This window comes from Podarcis erhardii (genome assembly GCF_964252035.2).
Source record: "Podarcis erhardii genome assembly, chromosome: 17".
NCBI lineage: Eukaryota > Metazoa > Chordata > Lepidosauria > Squamata > Lacertidae > Podarcis > Podarcis erhardii.
In genome coordinates, this window is record NC_138515.1 from 3,346,224 (window position 1) to 3,363,728 (window position 17,505).

The 17,505-nt window shown below is 47.9% G+C and overlaps 1 protein-coding gene across 1 annotated transcript; it reads left to right on the forward strand.

Annotated features, from left to right (window-relative positions):
* Positions 1-480: 480 nt before the first annotated feature.
* On the forward strand, positions 481-17,475 carry GDI1 (GDP dissociation inhibitor 1). Its single transcript, XM_081845814.1, has 11 exons — positions 481-667; positions 6,596-6,703; positions 8,114-8,213; positions 8,793-8,927; positions 10,749-10,947; positions 11,321-11,452; positions 12,110-12,209; positions 13,060-13,231; positions 14,237-14,381; positions 15,321-15,375; positions 15,914-17,475. Exons 1-11 carry the CDS (start codon positions 623-625, stop codon positions 16,064-16,066), a joined length of 1,344 nt encoding a protein of 447 aa, XP_081701940.1. The 5' UTR covers positions 481-622; the 3' UTR covers positions 16,067-17,475.
* Positions 17,476-17,505: the final 30 nt, after the last annotated feature.

Sequence of the window (17,505 nt, forward strand, 5' to 3'; positions counted from 1 at the left end):
GGCACAGAACTATTTGCCTTAGCGGGAGTAGCCCCTCCGAGCCCCGAGAATAAGTTTCGAAGGGATTTCCTTCCTCCTCTGGGGACGTTTCAGGGCGGGGGGGGGGCGAGGAGGATGACTTTTTCAAGCCGCGACAGATAAAACTCCACTGACTGAGGGAGTTTTCCTCTCAGCAACACGGCTTTTGTTTATCTGAGGCGGACGCGAGAACCGACGGTGCTGTCACGGTTGCCATGGGGACGAGAGATTTGGGGGGGGGGTCTCTGGGTTTGCGAGCTTCTTCCTCCCCCCCTCCCCCCCCCCGCAATGGCAGAAAAAAAAGAGCAGCAGCAGCAGAGCCGGAACTCGTTTTGTTGCGTGCCTCCTCTCTCTCGCGCGGAGGCACCATCTAGACTGAGGAAGGAGCGATGCTCGCGCATCTCTCGCCCCCCCCCCCCCCGTTCCCGACATAGCACTTCTGGAGAAGGACCTCGGCGGGGCGGTTCCCGGTAGCGGAGGGATCCCTCTGCCGGGACTCGTTTGCGGCGGAGGGATCCTCCTCCGGGCTGCCAGTGCTGCGGCCCCATCTTGGCTCCGCTCGGGGCGGGGCGGCGGCGGCGGCGGCGGCTCCGCACCCGGCACCATGGACGAGGCCTACGACGTGATCGTGCTGGGCACCGGCCTGACCGTGAGTGTCCACCCCGCCCGCCCGCCCGCGCGCCCGGCCCCCGGCTTTGCACCCCTGCCCGCTCCGCCTCGCTGCTCTTGCATCCCGAGCTCTCCCGCTGCCTCCTCCTGCATCCCTCGCCAGCAGCATCCCTGCCATGTCCGGGCGGGGTTTGCAATTCCCCGCAGCCCACGAGGCCTTTCTCGTTGCAGCAGCGCAGCTCCAGAAGCAGCACGTAGTTGCGCCTTTCCCCTCGGCTTCCGTGCTGCTGCTGCTGCTGCTGCCTCGTCCCCTCCGTATTCCAGACCAATATTGCACCTGTCCCCCCCCCCCCCAATTAGCAGCTGCTGCTCCCGGAGGTGCAGCCCGCCTCGTTTGCACCGCTCCGTTTCCCCTTTGAGCCCCCGCTTGCAACTCTTCGGATGCAACGCGCCGCCATCAGCCGCCCTCTGCAAGCGATGGGCGCCCATTTGCCCGCGCCCTTTCCCGGCCCTTTATCCCACCCAGCGCCCCTCCTTCGTTCGGGGGTTGCCAAGCCATCAGCTGGCTGCGGCTGCTGTGCATCTAGCAGCGCCTTGTGACAATGCAGGGAAACCGTATTTATTGCGCCGTTTGGAGATCGAGCTCCAGGGTCTTCGAGGGGCAGGCCAGTTGTGTGTATTTTCTGGTCGGTTAGCAACCCTGCCCTCTTTTACATCTCAAGAGGGGGAGGAAGGGGCGCTGCTGCAGTTCCCATGCTCCTTATGACCCCCCCCCACCCTTCAGCAGCATCCCTTCAAGCTCTTCCAGTGCAGTCCTTGAACTGTACTTCCAAATCCTGCAGTCCCAGTGTAAACTGGCTGCCCCTTCAGCACCCAAGGTTGAAGGGTCTGAAGCACAGAGTGTTCTCCGCCTGGTCCTGAGCGCCCCTGTACCTACTGCAGATGTGGTTGAAGTTGCATGTACTGTGTGCAGTTTCCTGGTTTTTCTCATTAATGCAGCCCCCTGCCAGTGTTTTCCCCATTCTGAACTTTTAAGCTTATTTATAAAAAAAGAAATCTGCTCCACTAAAGTAAATGCTTCTCCTTCTTAGGTGGTTATTCTGCATCTCCCCCTGCAATTCCTTGCAGTCTAGGAAGCACATACTGCTTGACCCTTGCAGTCTCCATGAGGTTAAGGTTTATTTTCTGGTCTTCTTTCTTTCAAGGCTCCTTAGCAGCCCTGTGCCTTCTTACTGTATCAGCTGGGCTTTGGGCCATCTATGGTTTTCAGTAGAACTGAATGAATTTTTCTCTCTCTCTCCAGAGTTAAGAAAAAACTTCCCCCCTGCTCCTGCTCCTATCAGGGGAATGTTAACCATCACCACCCCAATACTGATTTGTCCCTCTTTACACATTACTGCAAGATGGGATTTCCTGTTCTGGAAACCAATTTAGGCACCTCTTCCTGCCCTCAACAAGTGGCTAGACACCTCTTTTTGTGTAATTCATATGTTTTTCTACAGATTAATTGCGCTTTGCAAAACTTAACTTCTGTTCTATCTCTCCTCTCCCCAGGAACATCAAAGGGATGCTGATCTCAGTCTGGCATCTTTCCAAGCTCCCTCCCTCCTTTTTCTTATGGTTTCCTGGCCTTAGTGTGGAGAGCACTGTCTACTCTGTCCTGTTCATGCTCCATTCCCCCCCCCCCCTGAAATTATAATTTAGAAGGATGATGTTTTCTGATTCATCACACACACAGCTTTTTCTCAATCTTCTGCATGCAGCCCTGTCTGGTAGGGGGCTAAACTGAATTTCCCATGTTTCTGGAACATAGAAAACAGCCCTATAATGGGTCTGGCGATTGGATTGTCTAGCTTACTAATTGTCTAGTTCTAGTTTCTAGCTCTTAAGTGGAGATGCCAGGGATTGAATCCGGAACCTCTTGTATGCAAAAGACATGTTCTTCCATTAAACTCTGACCCTTCACTATGGAACAGCAGTTAAGACAGAATCTGTTAAGGAGAAAAATGTTTTCCGCTCCTCCTCCCACCTTAGCCTCACAAACCAGGCTTGTCCTTAGATGAATCCGAACTCATATCCCATGAGAAGCCCTTCATCCTCTTGTAGCAAACAAGCAAGCAAGCTGCTCTCTCTTTCACCACTTGTAATTCATTAACAACAAATTCACACAAACTTATTTTTACTGTCATGGAGCTGTAGCTTAAGTGAGAGTGTTTCCTAAAGTATTCTTTGTTAGTGTTTGGTCCTCCTGATAGAACCATGGTTTTCTGAAGGGTAGGAAATAACTGTTCAGCCAGTTTTAAGTCTGTAGTATAGATGCACCGTTTCAAATGACCAGTTCAGGATACAGCAAACATGCAGTTAGTATTCATCCATGGAGTGGTATCCAGCTATCCTACTTATGGAAGCATTTCTGTTTTAGGGATCATCCACTATTTCCCTTGCACTCAAAGACCAATTTCATTCTTATAATGAAATGTAATTTCTTCTACAGCTTGTAGGGATGATTGTGGAATGGAGTTGCATGAATGTCCCAGGAGCCTATTGAATAGTGCCTGTGACATCACTAATAATACATTATGCAATTGCTTTGGGAACTTTCACGGAGCTGAAATGATAAGGCTTGTGCTTGCATTACAGTGTTTCTCTCTCTGCCACCCCACCCCCTCTCTTTCTCTCCCCTCCCCCTTCCAGTAGGCTGCTGGGGGAGGGACCAGTTACTGCATGAAATTAGGCCACAGATTGTCTACCACCTGCATTGCAGGAGCAGCGTCCTTGCCACCTTCATGTGGCCAAATATCCCGCCACTCTGAAAACTGAAAAACAAATAACTTTAATCGGTTGAAATTAATGTGTGTGGGATGGATTATATAGGAATTTGCATGTTGCTATGTGCTTCACAAAGGAGTTGGTGATTTCAGGTATCCACATGTTACCGCGGTGGTGTGGAATCCAGCCAGGGAGAGTAGATAATCTCCCTTTTGAGCTTCCTTTTCTCACTCACCCATCCATAAATCTACCCGCCCAACAGCAGCTAGACTTTAGACTTTGCCTTGAGTATTTATTATAGCTGTAAGCTACTGAGGTGAAACCAACAAGAGCATTCTACAGACCTTAGCTTTGTAAGTTGTACCATAGCTGTCTACCCCTAAAATCCCAGTACAAGTCTTGCTGTGGATTCTGTTTGTGCAGAAACCCTTGTCATTGCCCCAAACTTCCTTGAGACCAGTTTCTGCCTGGTGCCAGCTCCACTGTTCGTAACTGAGCACCCCTGTATACTGGTTTGGAGCACGCAGTGGCATGGCATGGGAAAATAACAACCTCAGGCTTATTCCCCTTCTTCACATACACATGTGTACTTCTTATCCTCCTTTTTGTGTTGATTTTGATATGCCAGGACTCTATGTAAAATGGGTGGAGAAATCTGTGATCCTCCTGGTGTTTTGGGATAACATCTCCCAGCATCTCTGAGCATTAATAATAATAATAAAAAAAATAAATTGTATTTACCGTATTTTTCGCTCTATAACACGCACCTGACCATAACACGCACATCGTTTTTAGAGGAGGAAAACAAGGGAAAAAACATTCTGAATGAAACAGTGGATGTATCATTTTTGGGCTTCATGCTGTGGCCACAGACATGTGATCTGATGGTGAATTTGGGGTGACCCAATGCCAAAATCCTGAGAATTCCTGTGGATCCATGCTTTGTAACCACGTTTTTGCACCATTGCAGCCCCAGGCAACAGTGGGTGCGTGATTTTTTTGGTGCAGGCTGTAGCCATGGACATGCTATGTGATGTGATGGTGAATTTGGGGTGACCCAATGCAAAGATCCTGAGAATCCCTGTGGATCCATGCTTTGTAACCACATTTTTGCACCATTGCAGCCCCAGGCAACAGTGGGTGCGTGATTTTGGGGGGGCAGGCTGTAGCCATGGACATGCTATGTGATCTGATGGTGAATTTGGGGTGACCCAATGCAAAGATCCTGAGGATCCATGTGGATCTATGCTTTGTAACCACATTTTAAGTGGGGAGCGAAGGAAAAACAAAGAAGGGACATTAGAGGGGTGTGCAGAGAAGCAGCTGGCTAAGAATGCAGGAGAGGGGTATAACGGGTTGGAGGAAAGAAAGGCAAAAGTTTCCCCCCACCCAAGCCAGCCATCTCTCTCTCTCTCTCTCTCTCTCTCTCTCCCCCTCTCTCTCTCTCTCTCTCTCTCTCCTCCCTCCCCCTCCCTCCCTCCCTCCCTCTCTCTCCCTCCCCCCTCTCTCTCTCTCCCTTCCCCCCTCTCTCTCCCTCTCTCCCAGCAGCACCGGAGCTTGCCTGGAGGGGAGGGGCTTTCCCTGCTCTTTGTTCCGTTTCAGCGAACACAGCAACGAAACAGAGGGTGGGCAGTAAGACCCTGAGGCAGAATGCAGGAAAGCAGCCGCTTCCTCTTTTCAGTTTTCCCTTTTCCTTGAAGCCTCGCGATTTGATTTTTGCCTGGTTTTTCGGCTCCAGGGACCACACATTCGCTCTATAACACGCACAGACATTTCCCCTTCCTTTTTAGGAGAAAAAATCTGCGTGTTATAGAGGGAAAAATACGGTAAAAAATCACAGTAAAAACATAATGGGGGCGGGGTATATTTAAAATGCAGTCTCATTTTAAAAGTAGCCAATAGATCAAGACCATAAGGGGAGGGGAACATAAGGGTCAGACTGGGTCCAAACCAAAGGCCAGGCGGAACAGCTCTGTCTTGCAGGCCCTGTGGAAAGATGTCAAGTCCCGCAGGGCCCTAGTCTCTTGTGACAGAGCGTTCCACCAAGTCGGGGCCAGTACTGAAAAGGTCCCGGCCCTAGTTGAGACCAGTCTAACCACCTTGTGACCTGAGACCTCCAAAATGTTGTCATTTGTGGACCTTAAGGTTTTCTGCGGGGCATACCACGAGAGGCGGTCCCATCGGTATGTGGGTCCTAGGCCCCATAGGGCAGTGGTGGCAGTGATGGGTAGGAGTGGGGGGATGTGCAGGCAGACGAGACAGAATGGGAGGAGGAGGCTCCAGGGGAAGGGACTAGTGGGTTGTGGGGTTCTGTAGCACCTGTGAGGCAGCTGCCAGCAGAAGAGAAAGAAGGGGTTCAGGAGAGGGAGACCGGGCAGCTAGAGCAAGGGGGAAAGGAGCAGGAGACAAGAGAACAGCTAAAGGAGGTCCTGGAACCTAGAGAGCCTGCAAAGCTCCCAGAAGGGGTCATGGCTTCGAAATCCCCTGGAATCCCCCCTCCTCAAGAAAGAGCTATCTATCTGAGACAGAGCATAGGACTCCAGTCGTAGGTTGCCTAAACATCTAGTTAGCGGGGAGTATTCCTGGATATTTCTTGCTGATGTAACCTACTGCTTCACCAATAAAGAATTAAAATCTGGTTGCTTGTCCTCGTTGGTCCTGGTGTGGTTGGACAATTGGCTGTGCTGGCTACGGCTGTTGAGGTTGGAGTGCAACATCATTGGGAGAGCCACAGGTTCCCGAACCCTGCACTGTGAAAGCTACCATGCTGTGGGGACATAGGTAAAGGGAGCCCTGACCATTAGGTCCAGTCACGGATGACTCTGGGGTTGCGGCGCTCATCTCTCTTCATTGGCCGAGGGAGCCGGCGTACAGCTTCTGGGTGATGTGGCCAGCATGACTAAGCCGCTTCTGGCGAACCAGAGCAGCGCACGGAAACGCTGTTTACCTTCCCACCGGAGCGGTACCTATTTATCTACTTGCACTTTGATGTGCTTTCAAACTGCTAGGTTGGCAGGAACAGGGACTGAGCAATGGGAGCTCAACCCATCATCGTGGGGATTCGAACCACCGACTTTCTGATCGGCAAGCCCTAGGCTCTGTGGTTTAACCCACAGCGCCACCCGCGTCCGCTGTGGGGAGATACTTTGAACTAATCATGCCATAGGGCATCCATAACCCTGCTCACCTTCTGTCCTAGGAATGTATCCTTTCTGGCATCATGTCTGTGAACGGCAAGAAGGTCCTGCACATGGACCGGAATCCGTACTACGGGGGCGAGAGCTCATCAATCACCCCCCTGGAAGAGGTAAGGAACCAGGAACATAGGACATGTTTATACCTCTGTTGGATTAGATCTAAGAGAAAGTGTGCTCTGATGGCTAAGGTGGGAAATCTCCCATTTAAAATCTCTCCTCAGCCCTGAACTCAGTAGCTGGCTGGAGCCAAGGCATTCCCTGTTGATCCCACTCCCTTACCTGTGATAAGGGTGTAATTCACCCATTCTTGTAAGATTTTCTGTGATAATGTATGCAAAGTGCTTTGAACAATGCCAGGGTGGATAAAAATAAATGATTTATTTATTTTTAATATTAAAAAATCAATTTTTTTTATTTAAATTGGATTTTTTTATTTAAATTGGATTTTTAAAATAAAATGCTTTTGGAGGAAAAATCTTTCTAAAGATAGTTTTCTGTTTAAGTTACATTATAGTCCAAAGGCTATTCATCAGCAAATAAGGATTTGTTTTAAGCTTTTCATGTGTGCTAAAACTCAGTGTAAGTTTTTTTTTTAAAAAAAATGTTTAACCACATCAGTTAACAAACATGGATACGTATGCTATAATGTTACTGTTTTAGTTAAATAAAATGTTTAAATTGCTATTAGGGAAATGATTACTTTTCTCCTTCCAATAAAGTACAGCAGAAAAGTTGTCCAAATATAAACAGTTAACTTTTTAAACCTCACCATAATTTCATAATTATCTGTCAATGTATTTCTAATAGTATAACCAAATTGGTCATTTTTGATACAACTGTAAAAACTACTCTGAAAATTTATTATTCCAAAAATGAAACATTCATCTGGTTGTAAATATTAAGAATGAGTCTTTCTGTAAAAAATAATGATTAAATCAAGTCTTACTGACTAGTGATTTAAATTGTGATTTAAATCGATTTGATTTAAATCAGGTATAGGCAAACTTGGCCCTCCTGGTGTTTTGGGACTACAACTCCCATCATCCCTAGCTAACAGGACCAGTGGTCAGGGATGATGGGAGTTGTAGCCCCAAAACATCTGGAGGTCCGAGTTTGCCTATGCCTGGTTTAAATCAAATCCACCCTGAACAATGCTCAGGAAAAGCATATAAATATCCTATTCGGCATCTTTTCACTTCCCAGAATCTTTCCAGCTATACACCTTTCAGCTGTGTGAAACGGCAAAGTAAATGTTTGCATGCTGGTTCTAGTGTTTCATAGATAACTTGCACCAGGGAGCCTGGAAGTTAGGAGAAGTGGTTTGGGGTGATGGGCTGCTTCCTGCAGTATCCTGGTCTCCTTTTTGAATTGACACTTCTCTGACTGATACAGCTGAGAGAGATTCTCCTCCTGCATTTTGGTTACACTGATACATTTGTATTAGGCTAATATGTATATTTTAATTGAGGTGCCCTGTCTGAATGAGTGTGTGTGATGTACTGTTTTTCCTCAACTACCAGCTCTACAAGCGCTTTGAGATTGGTGATGGCCCCCCTGAATCTATGGGGCGTGGCCGGGACTGGAATGTTGACCTTATCCCCAAATTCCTCATGGCCAATGGTAAGTCCATGCCCTTGTTGTTTCTTGGTCTGTTTGCCAGAGATTTCATTCGTTTTACTCAAAAAGGGGTGAAATGAGCTTGAAGAATCACTTTAGAAGGGCAGTCTGTAGTGGCACAGGACAGGCCCACATAATAGTATCGTGAGACGTCTTGGCTCATTGAAGTGGGCCAGGACTTTGCATATCATTGGCGGGCGCTGAAGAACAAGCAGCCAAAAGTGGCCTTCTGCAGTTGATGGAGCTCTGTCCCTCACACCTCACAGCTCTGCCTGTATGCTCTACACACATTTATTTGGCAAACATTTCCCCTCTTATTCACCTATCATTTGCTGTGAACCTTTGTACTGTGTGCATTTTATTTACTTTACTTTTCTATCCTGGATTTCTTTCATTATGGAACCTAAGGAACAAATGGTTCTCGCAGTTTGCCTGTCCAAACACTGGTCAGACCCAAGCCTCTTTACCATCAAAAAAGTGGCAGGTCTCATGTACCTTCATCTTGGCTCTCTCTATAATGCACCCCTTATCTATGGTGGCAGGTAGAAGGGCTCTAAATGAGGCTTTCCTTCCCCCACGCAGGCCAGCTGGTGAAAATGCTGCTGTATACAGAAGTGACACGCTATCTAGACTTCAAAGTGGTGGAAGGCAGTTTTGTCTACAAGGCAGGAAAGATCTACAAAGTGCCGTCGACCGAGACAGAGGCTCTGGCATCCAGTAAGCCTATTTCTTGCAAAACTGTACTGTGTTTGGCTCACAGGGACCTTTGTATTCCTTTTGTGGTAAATATATATTACTGATATACAAAAAAGTAACGTGCAATGAAACATTCATTAACAAACAAACTCAGATCCTCAGTGTTTGCATTTACCTTCATATCTATACTTAATCTGCATTAATTTTATTTTAAAATAAATTTCCTGCTTTATAATTCAACTAGCAGTCTCATTGCCAATACTGCTTAGAAATTTAAGAAACTAAAGGATCAGTGTAGTTTTGCAAACTTCAGTCCACTATCTTGATTAAAAATGGCATCCAGTTGTATTCAAACACACACAAGAACCTGCTCCTTGATCTCAGGAACCATCATGCAAAATTTAGTTACAATACCATAAGAGATAGCTAAACACATAGCAAACAGACAAACAATATATATACAGTGGTGCCCCGCAAGACGAATGCCTCGCAAGACGGAAAACCCGCTAGACGAAAGGGTTTTCCGTTTTGGAGGCACTTTGCAAAACGAATTTCCCTATGGGCTTGCTTCGCAAGACGAAATGTCTTGCGAGTTCCTGCGGGTTTTTTCCCCTCCCCCCCTTTTCCTAAGCCGCTAAGCCGCTTATCAGCTGATCCGCTAAAAGCCGCTAAACCACTAATAGCGCTAATCCGCTAAGCTGTCAATGGGCTTGCTTCGCAAGACGAAAAAACCGCTATACGAAGAGCCTCACGGAACGGATTAATTTTGTCTTGCGAGGCACCACTGTAGTAGATAATGGAATCTCAAGGAAGCAGACAAAGCATTTTGGGCAGGATTGAACTAATGAGTCCCCCAAGCAAAAGCTGTGTGGAAGGACTTGCACTTGCACACCAGATCTTCCCCTGTTCTCCTTCCTCTGAGCTTCAGAGAACCCTTGGAACAGCGTATCTGGGGAGAAGAGGGGGGATCATTCCACCTAGCAAGTCGAAATACTTGTGCTGACGGAAAGATTACTTTAGTTGGTATTGAATGGTGCTAAATGACTATAAAATAATTTAAAGGAATCCATAATAATGACATTGGCAAGATAATTCTAGAGTTTTTAAAACTTCTAATAACTGAGCCCCCCCCCCCAAACCCCTAAAGTTGGAGGTATAGTTCAGTCTTTGCACCTGAAAAACTTTGCTCTTTGAGTAGGGCCTTCTCTCGGAGGAGCCTGTGCCCTGTGTGTCTGTGAGTCACTGCTATGGACGTGCATCCTTTGAGGGGCAGGTAATTCTGCTGCATCACCACACCAGGGGTGACTGACTGATCTAAATCACACCCGGTGTAGAGACACAGCAGGACTACCCACCCCCAGAAGAGGCTGAGAGGAAGGAAGGGTGCAAAGTCAGAGCAGCAAAGTCAGGAGGATTTCTGTTGGGCAGCCTTCTCTGTGGGTGAGGACTTCGGCTCACAGGTGCCTTGTGATTATTTGACCCACATTATTTATTGCCATGCAGTGTACAAGATGGGATTGCTTACCCTAAATAGGAAACATTTTTGTCACAATTAAGTGTTACCTAAAATTTTGGAGTCCAGGGAGTGACTTGATGCTAACCTTTACACTACTCTTCTCCACGTTTGGAAGGACCCTCTCCGTGTCTCCTCCCTTGAAGATGTTGAACTTGTACTCTGTTGGTGGCACCCTGGCACCTGAGATCCTTTTAGCTGGAGATGCCTGGGATTCAACTTGGTACCTTCCTAGTGCAAAACATGCTCTTCCATTGAGCCAGGTCCCTGGTAATTCAGTGTGACTCTCCAGTGTGCTGTCTCTAGTCCAACCCATCTTCCTCCTTTAGATCTCATGGGCATGTTTGAGAAGCGGCGCTTCCGTAAGTTCCTGGTGTTTGTGGCAAACTTTGATGAGAACGACTCGAAGACATTGGAAGGGGTGGATCCTCACGGCACCACAATGCGCGAGGTCTATCGACGTTTTGACTTGGGCCAGGATGTCATTGACTTCACAGGTCATGCGCTGGCACTCTACCGCACCGATGAGTGAGTAGTTGATCCTAAACCCTCCTTCTCACAGGGAGTGCAGCTTTTTCTATGTCCCCTGGCTATGTAGCTGTGCCACATCCTGTGGTTATCGTAGTAGCTCCTTGTCAGCTGAGAGTGACCGGGAGGACAGTGATGTCCAACACTGGCTTGTTAGAAACAGGGTGGGCAGGGGGAGATGCCCAAGGAAAATGCCTATGAAAAATTATGGACTCTCCCCCTTCTCTGCAAAAAGGGGAAACTGGTCATTGGCTCCCTCAGGCCCACAAAACAGCCCTGACCTTTCCCTTAGGAAACTCCCAGTTGTCTTGTCCTCTGCTTCCTGTTGTTCATTCTTGGTGGGACTGAAGCAGGCTGTTTTCTCTTCTCACAGCTACTTGGATCAGCCCTGCTTGGAGACCATCAATCGCATCAAACTGTACAGTGAATCCCTGGCCCGCTATGGGAAGAGTCCCTATCTCTACCCACTTTATGGTCTGGGTGAACTACCCCAGGGCTTTGCCAGGTATGCCATATCCTAGGGCTCCAAGTACATGGGGCAACTCCTGCCTTGGTCCTTAGACTAGTAGAAAGAAAGGGCATCGAGTCCAGTCACAGTTACTATTTCCACCATCACCACCACCTAGTTCTGTTCCAGGATATTGAGACTCTGAACTTTTACAAGTGAGCTTTCAAATAGGTTATATGCAAAACCTGCAGAAATGTGTATGCTTTATTCTGAACTTGGTATCTAAGATTTTGCAGAGTTCTCTGGTTTTCTGGGGTGATGGACACATTTACATTCTGTACAAGGAAACATGAATGTTACTCCAAGAGAGAAACAAATGCATGTGAGGAGCACAGAAACTTGAACCCCTGGATCGCTTTTTCATAGATCCCATCTGCATGCTTTCACAAGCATAAGGGACTAGGTAATACCTTAAAAATGTAAAGATTTTAAAGAAACTCAATTATATTTGATCACAGTCACAAAAAACAAGCAATTCTGATATTAGTGTTTGACTTGTTAATTAACAGAGGGATGAAAGTAATGGGAAAAGGATTGCTTACATCTTTTGGCAAAGTAGTTCTGCCCTTGTAGCTGAACTGCATGAGGTGTGTGTTAGGGTTGAGGTCTGTTTTGGTCAGTGCCCTTCACCACCCACCCATCTCATGTCCGCAGGCTCAGCGCCATCTATGGTGGCACCTACATGCTCAACAAGCCAGTGGATGAGATTGTCATGGAAGGTGGCAAGGTCATCGGGGTCAAATCTGAAGGCGAGGTGAGAATGGGAAGCTGACCTTTCACCCCTCTATGGTAAAAAGGCTGGGAAGGGGATGTCTCAAGTTACATCCTGGGAGCAATGGTGCTCGGAAGACTGTTCCGTAAGTGAAGTACCTGTATCAAGAGGCTTGAGTTACCGTTGTTCATCTGCATCCAGGGTCCACTTTCCCCCCACCTTCTCTGCCTGTAAGCTGATTCTGTTAGTCCATGTGGATTGGCAGCAATTGGAATGGGAAATCATCATCCTTTCTCCTGCCTGAGTATGTGGCTTGTGAGATGAACCTAGTCTAGCCCTATCTTTGGCTGGTTGCTTTTGATATGGGGACAAATTCAAACAAGTGATTCCTCCCAATGCAGTCTAAGGCTAGCAAGCACTTAAGCTGCATGGCACTTCTGTTGCATACTTTGCCAGCTGGAACCTGGACAAGCGATATGGGGAAGGGCAGAGATGGTAAAACATAAGGATTACTAGAATCCCAGAGGTCCACCAAACAAAGCTAACAGTGCAAAATAGTGCCTCAGAAGTGAGCGTAGTGTTAGAATAGAACAAGATGCCTCTGAGCACCTTGGAATTTATTTTCAGCATCAGAACTGATCTTAAAGTCATTTCATACAAAAATCCAGTTCTGGCTTCTCAAGGTCCCCCACCCCCTTTCATTTCAGGAGCATAATTTGGGGAGGGAGCATTTTGTTCTATTTATTTGTTTGCAATTTATATACCATCTTTCTGCCAAGCTTCTTAGTTATACACTTGGGCCTTTCGAACCTTTAACTGCATGGAGTAACATCCTAGGAAGTCTTGGGCTCTGCCAGTGTCCCTCTGCATAATGTTTACTCCCCCACTCCAGGTGGCACGCTGCAAGCAGTTGATCTGCGACCCCAGCTATGTGCCAGATCGGGTGCGCCCCGCAGGAAAGGTGGTGCGTGTCATCTGCATCCTGAGCCACCCTATCCGTGGCACCAATGACTCTAACTCCTGTCAAATCATCATCCCCCAGAACCAAGTGGGGCGCAAATCTGGTGAGTACAGGTGGATATGGGGCTCTGGGTAGAGTTGGGGGAAGGGGAGGCAGGATTTAATGTTTGGGGGCTTCTTCCACAGTATCATATACAGCTGGGACAGGGGACCAGTGGCTCTTCAGGACCAGTGGCCCATCATCCCTGACCATTGGCCATGATAGTTGGGATAGATGGGAGTGGGGAGTCCAGCAACACCCCAGGGGTCAGCAAACCTTTTTTGGAGGGGGCCAGTTCACCATCCCCCAGACCTAGTGATGGGCTGGACTGTGTGCGGGGGAGCGCACAAGCGGTAGAGGGGGCTTCTCTCTCTCCCCCTCTCTCCCCCAGCCCCTCCCCTCCTCCTGCCTACCTCCTCCACCACTCTGCCTGTGGTTGGGAGCCAGTGGCAGTGGTGACGCCTCTCCTTTTCGGGCCAGCTTTCCATAGGGAGAGGCCGGCAGGCGGGTAGCGAGGCTTCCTATCAAAGCCCAGCCCCCTTCCTCCACAGGGTGGGGAGAAGCCAGGAAGAGGGAGGGAGGAGGGAGGAGACGCCGCTGTGGGGAGGGAGGGGAAAAAATAACAAAAGAGTGGCACTTGGGGGAAAAATAGTGATTGCGCCGATCCAAGTGGCGATTGCAGAACTGTTTGCGGGCCAGATCCTGCGGACCTTAGTTTGCCAACCCCTGCGCTATCCCCAATATGAAGTGTACCAAGGGCATTATAATGCTCACATTTTTTTCTAGTTCTGTATCTTATAACAATTCTGTGGACTAGGAAGGCCCAAGTGAACTTCATGGTAGGCTCGGGATTTCAGCAATGACTAGTGCTAACTCTCCAGGGTTTCAGGGAGGGGACTTTGCAGCCACTGAGCTACCGTCCTTTCCTTTGTTACGAAAACACACACATTTACCCTCTGGCATCCTGTATAAGATAATGTTGGTATGGTGTATGTGTTGGGGTTGGGGCTGCTTCGCTTGGGCTATTTTCCACCAGGCTTGTGACTCTTTCCTTTGCCTCCCTACCCAGATATCTATGTCTGCCTGATCTCCTCTGCCCACAATGTGGCTGCGCAGGGCAAGTACATTGCGATTGCCAGCACTACTGTGGAGACGGACTCTCCTGAGAATGAAGTGCAGCCAGCCCTCGAACTTCTTGAGCCTGTCGACCAAAAGTGAGTGGGCCAGGGGAAAACATGAGGAACAGAACTAGTCTCTAGGATTATGATGTTGATATGACTGCTGTAGGACACAATTTCTGCTTTAGGACACAGAACTTCCTGCCTACAGTTCACAATCTAAAAGGAGAGGGAATGGGGACACACATAACAAGGGCCTTCAAATACTTGGACACAGCTGCATTTCATTCAAGATAAAGATGGTAATTTCTAGGGGATTTTCCACATAGGGTAAAGAAGGAAAATGCAAGGACAAGAGATGCAGCAATCACTAATATCTGGACTGCGCGTGAGTGACTGCTGTTCCAGATTTTTAAATGATGGCAGGAAGATTCTAGCCTAGTCACTCCCTAACATGCTAGTTTTCGATGCGTGGGTGTGTTCCCTCATGCAAGCCCTACTTGCAATCTGAAGTGGCACAATCAAGACACTAGGCCTCTGAATAGAATAAGAAAACAGTTTAACAAAAGAAAAATAAATGAGGCTATAATGAGATAGAAGGAAACAAGGGGCAGGGAGACGCAAGATTACATAGAAAGTTTAAAACAGGTTTATGCTGGATCTGATAAAAGCTCAGATAAATTAATAGAAGAGGGCCTGCTGAAGGATGCTGAGACAGTGGAAACAAAGACTTTGGGGCTAGAGACTTTGGGCTAGCTAGGCCCTCCAGTTCATGGCTCTTCAAGCTGCAGGGTTGAGTCAGAAATTCAGTAGCAAGGAACAGAGAAACGGCTTTGAGAGAGGGATCACTGCTGGTGTGTGTGAATCTCATTTTTGCCCGTGGTAACAGAGTTTGCAGGTTACTCTCTTATTATTTCAAAAACTTTCAAAGCCTGTTTGACCCGAAACGGCAAAAGCAGTGCGTGGGGAGTGAAGCCTGTCTCAAACATATTTCAAACCCTTAAGACTTTCATAAGCATCTTTCCTTTTTAATAGGTTTGTGGCCATCAGTGACATATATGAGCCTACCGATGATGGAACTGAAAGCCAGGTGAGATTCCACAACGTATTTGGTGTTCCGAAGTGTTTAGAGAAGGGAGAGCGTTACTGCATGGCCCATAGCTAGCTTTAAAGAAGATCCTGGCTTCTTTATACCTGAAGGAGCGTCTCCACCCCCATCGTTCTGCCCGGACGCTGAGGTCCAGCGCCGAGGGCCTTCTGGCGGTTCCCTCATTGCAAGAAGCAAAGCTACAGGGAACCAGGCAGAGGGCCTTCTCGGTAGTGGCGCCTGCCCTGTGGAACGCCCTCCCATCAGATGTCAAAGCGATAAATAACTACCTGACATTCAGAAGACATCTTAAGGCAGCCCTGTTCAGGGAAGTTTTTAATCTGTGATATTTTAGTGTATTTTTGGTTTCTATGGAAGCCGCCCAGAGTGGCTGGGGAAACCCAGCCAGATGGGCGGGGTACAAATAATAAATTATTATTATTATTATTATTATTATTATTATTATTATTATTATTATTATTTATCTTCTGTTGCCCATCTCATGCACCTGTGGTTTTTCTTGCCTCCGTTTCCCCTGCAGGTATTCTGCTCACGGTCATATGATGCCACCACCCACTTTGAGACAACATGCGACGACATCAAAGACATTTACCGGCGCATGGCAGGGGCTCCCTTTGACTTTGAGAGCATGAAACGGCGCCAGAATGATGTCTTCGGCGAGGATGAGCAGTGACTACTCCCCTTCTCTTTCTCTCCCCTCCCCTCCCCATCCTCCCTCCCCCTGGGTTTTCCCCATGCAAGGGACCATACTCCCACTAGGGACTGGCTTTACCCCACCCCTCATCTGAGACTGGCTCTTCCAGATATTCATTCAGCTATGATTGATTTCTCTTAATTGTGACCATTCCCCTTAATCCGCAGGGAGAAAAGACATTCCTAGTTTATTTTTCCACTCCATCTCCTATCTTTCTGCTCACAAGCGAAAGACCCCTCCCCCCCCCAACAACTGAGGTTGCATCAGAGTTGGTGCAGCTGAAATTCTTTGGGGACCCATTCTCTTACAGAACAGGGATTTGTATTGTATTCAATTGCATGCATTTAACCTCTGCTGGCTACCAACTTCTAGGAAAAAGCAGGCTTGGGTGATTTGGCACACTCTTCTGCTGCAGCTCCTTCCCTCTGCATGTTTGTAAGGATAAACACACATCTGAAAGCGGGCAGAAGGAAGCACACTAGTCACTTTTCCACTTCAGGTTGCCCCATCACAAATCTGTTCCTAGAAGAAGCAGACATCAGGGGTTTAAAGACATGTAATTGCATGGAGCATGCAGTTTGGCCTTTGTTCCTGCTGCTAATCTCAAACTTTCCTCATCTCTTCCACTTTGCCCTCCTCTCAGCTCCCATGTTATTTTCTGTGCCTCACAATTCCCCCCCCCTTTCCAGTTCTGATCCCAGTGAATTAGCTTGCTTGCTTCACTTGTGACAGACATTCCTCCCCCCGCCTACATATAACGCAGCCCTCCTTCCTTCCCATATTTATCATGATCATGGTGTGAATCTTCATTTCTGTATGCTGAGAAGAGGCTGGAATGACTAGCACTACAGGATTGGGGGGGGGCGTGAAGGGCCCCTCTGAACCGCCTCTTTCCACACATGCTGTCCCTCTGGCCAGTCCCTCCCCTCCCCCACCTTGCCACTTCAGGTTCTCACAGGCCTCTTTGTTTGTCTTGTGTCCATTTTGTCCCCTCAATTCCCTCTTAGTTACTTTAGCCTAAAGTGGGGGAAGATTTGTGTGTGCGTGTGCGTGTGTGTATGTGTCTCTCGTGTGCTGGACATAGGGACAGGGTGGTGGTTCTGTCCCCTTCCACTTGCTGCGACCTGCTGTAACTTATTGTAACTTATTAATGAAGCAGGTCAAACTTTTGTTGACACACCTGATAATTAACGAGGTTTGGATGGGGGCGGTTAGGCCCTGGCATGAGCAAAAAGGCCTGGGGTCTGTTTTGTGTCAGAGGCTTCCTTCCTGCCAAAGCTGGCTTTATGGTTAACAATCTGTCTGTAACTCTAGTGGGATATGAGGGGTCACCTCCCTCCACCCCACAGCTGCTCAATTGTCTCAAAGTAATAAATTCACTTAGTCTAGCTCTGGCTCTTGTCTGGTACCACCACCAT

What these genes read in the sequence shown, in the direction of transcription:
- GDI1 (XM_081845814.1), top strand. Translation starts at nt 623, where the DNA reads ATGGACGAGGCCTACGACGTGATCGTGCTGGGCACCGGCCTGACC. An exon ending in GCACTCTACCGCACCGATGA is followed by an intron (nt 10,948 to 11,320) that starts GTGAGTAGTTGA and finishes CTCTTCTCACAG; the next exon opens with CTACTTGGATCAGCCCTGCT. An exon ending in ATGATGGAACTGAAAGCCAG is followed by an intron (nt 15,376 to 15,913) that starts GTGAGATTCCAC and finishes TTTCCCCTGCAG; the next exon opens with GTATTCTGCTCACGGTCATA.